Source organism: Hevea brasiliensis, chromosome 11, assembly GCF_030052815.1.
Source record: "Hevea brasiliensis isolate MT/VB/25A 57/8 chromosome 11, ASM3005281v1, whole genome shotgun sequence".
In the NCBI taxonomy this organism is placed as follows: domain Eukaryota; kingdom Viridiplantae; phylum Streptophyta; class Magnoliopsida; order Malpighiales; family Euphorbiaceae; genus Hevea; species Hevea brasiliensis.
The window spans coordinates 22,343,807-22,352,904 of NC_079503.1; the positions used below are offsets into that span (position 1 = coordinate 22,343,807).

General features: G+C 30.9%; 1 protein-coding gene across 8 annotated transcripts; it reads left to right on the top strand.

The window, feature by feature from the left end:
* Window positions 1–3,228: 3,228 nt before the first annotated feature.
* Window positions 3,229–6,059, top strand: LOC110671345 (uncharacterized). 8 transcript variants are annotated; one of them, XM_021833776.2, is made up of 3 exons: window positions 3,229–3,552; window positions 4,072–4,861; window positions 5,645–6,059. In XM_021833776.2, the coding sequence occupies exon 2, from the start codon at window positions 4,083–4,085 to the stop codon at window positions 4,848–4,850; it is 768 nt and encodes a 255-aa protein (XP_021689468.2). In that variant the 5' UTR covers window positions 3,229–3,552; window positions 4,072–4,082; the 3' UTR covers window positions 4,851–4,861; window positions 5,645–6,059. The 8 variants fall into 8 exon arrangements, with proteins under 8 accessions (XP_021689468.2, XP_021689471.2, XP_057985991.1 ...); XM_021833779.2 differs by having other exon boundaries at window positions 5,657–6,059; XM_058130008.1 differs by lacking the exon at window positions 5,645–6,059 and adding an exon at window positions 5,316–5,621 and having other exon boundaries at window positions 3,229–3,713.
* Window positions 6,060–9,098: the final 3,039 nt, after the last annotated feature.

Consider the following 9,098-nt stretch of genomic DNA (forward strand, 5'->3'; position numbering starts at 1 on the left):
TGGTGAAAGCGGCTCTTAATGTCATCCCTGCCTATGCTATGGCAATCCTCAAATTCCCTAAAAGCTTTTTTTCAATAGCTGAATAGCAGGGTCTCAAGTTTCTGGTGGGGGTGCGAGGATGATGATAGGAAATTATGTTGGATTGGATGGAAGAAAGCCTCTTGTCCAAAACATATGGGAGGCATGGGTTTTAGAGAATTTGAAAATTTCAAAATTGCTGCTTTCCTAGTGAAACAAGGATGGAGGATGTTATCTAATCCTTCTAGTTTGTGGGCTCGTATCATTAAAGGTCTTTATTTTCCTCATAGCTCCTTTTGGCAGGCCAAAGTCAAGGAAAAAAGCTCTTGGATCTAGAAGCCTTTCTCAATAATATTCCTCTCGTCATTCCTTGTGCATAGATGATAATCTTTGGAAAAGATTTTGGAGGCTCCCAATCTTGCCTAAAGTCAAAGTCTTTCTTTAGAAAGCTATACATAATGCTTTGCCTGTTAGGGACAACATTTCAAGAAGAGGCATAAATATTAATCCCATCTGTTCAATCTGTTGTAAAGATGTAGAAACTTTAGAGCACTGTTTCTTTTAGTGTACCCATGCTGCAGCAACTTGGTTTGCTGGCCCTTGCTCGTATAAACCAAATCCTGTGGGCTTCTATTCTTTTGCTATCTTGTGGTCTAGACTAGTCCAAGAGGAGGCTAAAGGTAGTTTTTCTCAAGATTTGCTTATTGTTACTGCTATAACTTATTGGCAGGTGTGGAAGGAAAGAAATAAGGTGATGTTTGACCATTGTTGCCTAAACCTGAGAAATACTATGTCTCGTATTGTAGATATGTTGAAGGATATGCAAATACAAAAATCTGATAATCAAGTCCCAACCTTGAGCCTTCATCAGGTTCCCATCCAGCAGAGATGGATTCCCCCTAGTAGAGGTTTTGTGAAATTTAATTGTGATGATGCTTGGAAAGGTCATTCTCTTCATGCTTCTGTTGGAGTCATTGCAAGAAATTCCAAGGGAGTTTTGTTAGGTGGAGTAGTAAAGAATATTTGTTGTTCTTCCCCTCTTCAAGGAGAAGCTTTGGCTGCCCTGAGGCCATGAGATGTAAATCCATTGTTATTGAATCAGATTTTGCCATCCTTATCTCTACTCTTAATGATCCAGATAATAATCCCCCTTGGGAAATTCAGGCACCCATTGCAGCAATTCTCAGCTTTGTTCCTCTTTTTGAGCAGGTTAATTTTTCTCATGTGGGTAGAAAGGGTAATATCGTGGCCCATAAGTTGGTTAAGTTGTGTTTCAATAGGAATCTGCAGTGTAATTGGTTATCTAACCCTCCAAAAGACATATGGAATATTGTTTCTTTTGATGCTAGCGTGGCCTTGTAATGCAATTTTTGCAATTCAAAAAAAGAAAAAAAAATTGTGAATTTATACGAATCGGCTAGATTAGAAAAAGAGAATCAGCACAAATGTTTTAGCCCAGAGACTCAAATTTGAGTCAAGCAATGAATTTTAAATGTTGCCATCACTTGGAATATAAAAAACAATTTTATATTTTTTACATATAAATTGAATTATATTAAAATTATTTTTTATTAACTTAAATTATATTATATTAATAAAAAGCAATTAATAAATATTCAATTGTAATAATTATAAAAAAATGAAAATTTTTGCATTTTACCAATTTGTGACTTGAGTAACTAATGAAATCAATAATTTATTTTATTAGCATATTAATTTGAATTATTAAATTAATTTTCTGTTTTGGTTTTTTATTACAAAAATATAAAATTCTCTTTACTTATTATGCTATAAAATTTTATTATATTAAATTTATTTTTTATATAATAAATAAATTTATTATCATGAAAATTTATTTTTAATATTTTTATTCTTTTTTATAATCATTATGATTTAATAGTTATTAATTATTCAATATTAGTATAATATAAGTTATTTTTTAAAAAATATTTATATATTAAAATTTAATGATCCTTGTAATTAAAGTTGAATTTATATTAATCTTATAAATATAAAAAACATCTTATTTAATCGTAGATTTAAAATACTTATAAAATAATGTTATTTAAAATTCAATTTAATAAATAAATAAACTGATATTATTTGAAATTTACAATTTAAACTGATATTATTTGAAATTTACAATTATCATTAATTTATACTAAATTAAAATTAAAATTTTATTTTAATTTTTAATCCAAATATAACATAAAATTGTTTTAATAATTATAGAATATATTAAATTACTAATGAATACAATGTAAACATTAAATGTTTAATCTTATGTTTTCACAACTATCAGATAGTTTATTATTTTATTTTAGTAACATCATTTTATGTTAATTTTTAAAATTATACTAAAAAATTTTATTAATAATAAATTTCTTAATTAATTATGTTAAATGTAATTTAAATTTATATTAAAATTTTAATTAATTATATGTTCATAAAAAATAAATTAGATTACCTTTTCTTAAATAATTATTAATTATTTTCATTTAAATAGTCCTTCATTAAAAAAAATAACAATATAATATCTTTGTTGTATAATTGAAATAAAAAAAAGATTATATATATATAAAGCAAATATAATAATAAGTATATTTAAAGATATTCTCTTAAATATTATGTTAATATTTAAAAAAAATAATAAAAAATTTTAAAAATTCATAATAATTTTTTAATTTGTGATCAATTTTTTTCTTATTTTTTTATATTTTCATTTTATTCTTATAATTGAAATTTGATTAGTGAAAAGGAGGAACATTTTAAAATCCCTATAAGCCTTGTTCAAGAAAAATGAACAACGAATTTAATTTCAAATGTTAATAAATAAATTTTTAATAGTAATTAGTATAATTTTTTATTTGATAAAGATATAAAAATATACATTATTTATTTTTAAATGTGAAATAAATTTATTAACAAATTATTTTTATTATTTTTAAAATTGTATTAATTTTAATTTTATAATACGTCAGATTTAAGTAGGTTGATTTTCATGAGAACTCTTATCATTACCATCCTAAATTTCGGATTGATGGGTCAACTCGAAAAATCAATGAATTCGATCTGAAATCAGTTTGATTTTGTATTTAACCGAAAATTAGAATAAACTGGAAGAACCATCTCTGACCGGCCCGTTACGTTTGAACCGCAACGAATCGCACGATTCGGACCGGTTCTTTTATGGGTGCAAAAACGGCGTTCAACTGCAGTGTTTTGATCTTTTGTGCTGCGTTTGGTTTTCCTCAGAATCCAAGGGGCAGAGAAGAGTTCAGAACTCGAAAATACAAATCCCTAACCCATTTCTTCCTCCAATTTGTTGCTGCCAGAGACTCTCCTTCCCGTCGATCATTGACTGTCAAAGCTTTTACTGTGTTTCACTTTTGACTTCGAATCGGCCAGTGTTCACGGTCGAAGCCAAGAGTCAGAGTGTTCACTGTGTATTGTCGACTGCCAGAAGCTCCATTGTCGAAGCCAAGAACCAGATTTCACAGAAGCCAAAGCAGAAGGTCTATTGGTAGTCTGCTGGTTCGTAGTTACAGCTGGTTTTGCTTATATATTTCTTTGGTCCTCTTTCAATTATCAAATACTGTTTTCCTCAAAAGCAACATCATAATATTTTTACTAAATCTGAAGAACATAGTGCTCTGTCTGTTGTACCAGATCTGAGGAATCAATTTCGTCTGTAGGTAATGGAGACACTTCTTTTGATTAAATCACAAACGCATAATTAGCCTTAGCATTGGTACTTGTCCTAAAGCTAATACAATTTGAAATGACCAAAAGGAGATCATGTTGAAACAAAAAATGCTTTTTCATAAGAATAAAGTAATGTTAAGTTCAATGGATATTGCTTCTAAATAAATGTCTAACCCAATACACCCAAGTACGTTTCTTTATCAACAAGTTGTTTAAAGTGGAATTTGATTTAAAATATTGAAGCTGCCCCATTTCTGGTCATATCTGTGAATTTTGAATATTGAAATGTGAAAATTTTCTTTCTTTCTTTGTTTCTCCTGAATACATCAAACTGTTGATTCCTGTCAGGCATATGCAAGATGTACTCCAGAATAGCACAAATTCGCCTTGTGAGTTCACATCATGAGGTTTATGAGCCATGTGATGATTCATTTGCATTAGTTGATGCACTTCTAGCTGATCAAACTAACCTTTTGGAGCATAATCCTAGATTATGTGTGGAAGTGGGTTGTGGTAGTGGTTATGTTATTACCTCTCTTGCTCTTATGCTCAGGCAGCGTGTTCCTGGGGTCTACTATATAGCCACTGACCTCAACCCTCATGCAATTAGTGTAACGCATGAGACACTGGAAGCACATGGTGTTCATGCAGAGTTGATACACACTGACATTGTGTCTGGACTGGAAAAGCGACTGGCAGGGATGGTAGATGTGATGGTTGTGAACCCACCTTATGTCCCAACACCTGATGATGAAGTGGGTTGTGACGGAATTACTTCTGCTTGGGCTGGAGGGGAGAATGGTCGGAGAGTTATCGACAGGATATTGCCCATTGCGGATGTTCTTTTGTCTGACAGAGGCTGGTTATACATGGTCACTCTTGCAGCAAATGATCCTTCACAGATATGCCGTCTAATGAGAAAGAAGGGTTATGCTTCTAGAATTGTCGTCCAGAGATCAACAGAAGAAGAGAGTCTTCTTGTCATCAAGTTCTGGCGGGATCCTGACACTCAATTGGATGCAAAGAAAACCATAACAAACAAAACAATTCCTGAAAGGGTCGTGGAGTCACTGTTTTCGCAGTTTTGTCAATTGCCATTCTCGAGAAATGGTGGTAGCAACAGCTGATCAATGAGAAGGTAAAGTTCATGCCTTTGCCTCTTGTTTGGTCATTATTTCTGTTTCGTTTATATATTTTCATGTTGTTCCTTGGGATGTTTGCGTTCTATGCTCCCTCATTATTTGCTGCCAATATGTTGTATTCATATTTTTATTGAAAGCAGCATCAATTTACTCTCGCTGTTCCATATGAATGTCTCTCACCAGCCTCTACCTCCCCCTTTCTCCTATTTCTGTATCCTCATTCTTTCACTTTGTGGTCACGGTTGCACGAGTTTAATGCTTTTGGCCGGCCATAAAAAAGAATGTAAAAAGTGGATAGAGGAAACAGAGCATACCTCAACTGATATCTGAGCTGTTCTATTAGTCTTTTATTTTCCTATCTTTAGTACTAATCCATTTTTTTTCTCAGATCTTTTATCTATCAGTAGGTTCGAACTTATCTGTCCCCGATAATAACCTTACATTTCACAGGACATATTTGCATGTATGGGTATTGTAGAACAAGTCTAGACCTTCCTTCTAGCAAGTCTTAAAGAACATGGATCTCAATCTTTTGAATTATGACTTCATCTACAACTTGAAGGAGAGTCTCCTTGTACATGACATGAAGTTCAACTTATTTGTTGATTTTGGATGTATTAGTTGTTTGGTTCTAAACCACTTCTTTGAATATCTCGGAAATCCAATTCATAACATTGTACTTGAAACATTATTGACGACTTTCAAATATCAATTACCTTACTATCAAGACATTTATTGTCTTGCATTGTCTGAAAATTTTCTTGCTGATGGTCCTTCAGTCTTCATAAAAGCATGTAGGCAAAGTTAAGTTAGAGCACAGCAGAAAGCACCGGCAGGTCATAGTTGTTTATGATCTGGAATCAGATTGGTTTCAGATGTAGTGATGAGTCGACATTCATATATTCATCGAAGCCCTATGCATGCTTCAACTAGACGTGGAGTTTCAGTGTAAAGGATGATCAACAATCTTGTGTAAGATGAGGCCATTTTTATGTTCAGATTTTGTTTGGCTTAGGCCAGATAATGATTGTGTACGTAATGCGAGTTCTCCATGAGTGAGGGTTTTTTCTCTCTCTCTCTCTCCCTCTCTCTCTCTCTCTCTCTCTCTCTCTTAGCATTGCATTTCTGTTTTTGCTGTATGCCTACGTTTATATTACAGGATGAAACAATTCAAGACTCTACGATTTGTGAAAATGTTACACTATATATATATATATATATATATATATATATACATATACTTCCTTGCATTTTCTTTTTCAAATGGTAGGAATACAAATACAATTAATTTCACTGAATCTGAACTCTAGCTGATAAATCGGAGAAAAAATCTAAATATACCCCTATGCTTTTTAGAAGGTCCAAATAAATCAATTTTAACTTTGTCACAACTTTTTATTTTAAGTTAACTTCTACCCAATTTTTTTTTAAATTTTTTAATCATCAAATGTTAATTTTATAATTTTAAGTACTAGAAATTGTTTATTATATAAAAAAAAAAAAAAAAAAACTAGTCTCTTCCAAACTAACCTTCAATTTCACAAACCCACAGGCATGATTCTTTTTTTCTTTTTTTTTCTCCATCTGTTAAATCTCCCAAGGCGTGAACAAATTCCTTCCCTTGCCCCATTCTTTTCCCCGCCGACGATGGCTCCATTCCTCGCTTCTCCATTTTTACGTCGCAGACCCATTTCGGACCCATATTGTTGTTGTACCTTCCTCACAAACGCAGACTTGAAAGGTAAAGGCAAGGGGTTTTCAGCAGCATCATAAGAACGAGTAGCCTTTTTAACAGCGTTGAAATTGCCAAGCCAAACCTGTGTTTTCTAGCCAAGGTCAAAAATCTAAGGTTAAAATGTGAGATGGGTTGGGTTAGTGAAAGGCAGGAAAGAGAAACTTTGTGTTTGTAGGGTTCTTGTTTTATTGAGCTGCTGGGGTTTGTTGGATTGTTGCATATTTCTCTAAGTTACTGGTTTGCTGTGACATGTTTTTTGCATTCTTGAATTTGTTCTCTTTTTTCAATTTTTATTCTAATTAAAATAATAAAAAAAAATTTAATAATTAAATTTAAAAAAAATATTTTATTGTTAAAATATAATATTTATTAGAGCAGGACTTATTTGAAGTTTTATGAAAACTTCAAGAATAATTTGGACAAAAAAAATTCAAAAATGCTTTATTTGAATTTTGACCAAAAGTATATCCTATGTTTGGATTGTGAGATTTGACTCTATGGATTTAGATTTGAATTAAATGCATTGTTTTGGATATTCTATATGAAAAAAAATTTGAATTTGGTCCAAATCTCATGTATTTCAAATCCATTAAATGTATAAGCTTTACATCTACCATAATTTTTAGGCATTTCTATGAAAATTTTCTTTTATTAGCCAAACAAAAAATTTTTAAATTTATAAATTTCAAATTCTAAATTTTAAATCCAACATATGAAATCTAAATTTTAAATTCAAATGCTATAATCCAAACACAACCTTAAAGTATTTTATAAATGAATAACCTTCTTAATATTTATGAAATATTAAGTATATATTAAAAATAAAAAAAAAGCATATCATTTGATAAAATTTCTTGTATTACTATAAATAAAAAGATAATAGTTAAATAATATTTTATTTATTAACTAAATATAAGTATAAATTTTTAAATATTAAAATATTAATATCACTAATATTTTTGAAATTTTTAATTTTAAAAATTTTAAATTAATTGGGTCATATGGTTAATAAATCATCGGTTCAATCACGGAGTCATCTAAATTTTTTTAAGTTAACTTCTTATTTGATTCAATAAAAGAAATGACTCGATTTTATGTCAGATCATTATTTCATCGGATCAACCTACTGGAGTTGGTATCAATACAACCGAAATATAGATTGAAAGGAGGCAAAGTCACAGCTTGAAAAGGAGGCAAAGGCTTCATAGGCACAACCAATTTGATTGAAAATTCAATAATTATTGGTGAATAGACTATTCCCATTTTTATTTAAGAGTACTGCTATCTTACTTGAGTATCAATAATTATGAATAGTTCAAATGTATAGGTATCTGGATTTAATTATTAAAAATTTACTATTTAGACATTGAATTTTATTATTATTAATGATTTAATCTTTATATTTTAGAAATTAAATTATTTAATTCTTTAGTTTTTACTCTATCAAAATTAGAAGTACCTCCATTTATTTTGTTGTCAATGTTAAGTAAAAAGACAAAATACCCTAACTTTGATTTTTTCTTTCATTTCCTTTTTCAGTCACATTCATCTTCCTCCACCTGAACCACCATCAACCCACCATATTTGTCGTTGCCATAGCCACAGCTAACTCAACTCAACTAAACTAATATTTTATCTCAAAAATTTAGGATCGACTATATGAATTCTCTTTCTCCACTCTAAACGATTTTATGATAATTACCATAGTCACAGCCATCCAATATTTTTCCAAACAAGCTCTAATCATGCTTCGCACCAAGAATAAAGCCTCCTTGTCGTCTGATCTCCATTTCATTCAAGGTACTCCTAGCTCAAAACACACTCCTTGAAACCAAAACTGCAATCTTTCTGTGTCCCAGAGATCATGACCCTTTACTCAAGATATTAGCTCTCGATCTCATGGGTCACAAGAGATGTCCTTAAAGCTCGGGTCAGTGCTGTCTTCATCGCGCGTGAAGTCGATCGAGAGGAAAGAGCATGGGGATGCATTGGTCAAAAGGGCTGAATTGAAGATGGCTGTGAATCGAAGGGTTGAGTTCTTTATTGGTGCTGTTGTTGCCAAGTTCTTTGTTGGTTTCTTGACCTGTATTAAGAGCTAAATTGGCCAATGGAATGGGTCATAATTATTATGAAGAACCTGTATAGTATCTTTTTTTTAATTTCTTTTTTCGAGCACGGGTGGGTTAATGAAAATTGAAAGAGATGAATTTGAAAAGGAAAACAAAATAGATTATAAAACAAAAACTTTTAGATAAATATTTAGAAAAAGAATTTAAAGGAAACCATCCAGTCATTGTTTTGGACGAAAAAATGTAATTCCATTATTTAGAGCTCTTGGGTAGCAGGTCATTCTTTAGTCTACATGATCACGAAAACGAAATTTAATTTAAATAATTGAAATTATAATTTTGTTGAAAATTTTGTATTTTCTGCAATATGATGATTAGACAGAAATAAAGAGATGATAAGTTGAGACGGGAAAGCCAAAAAAAGGAGAG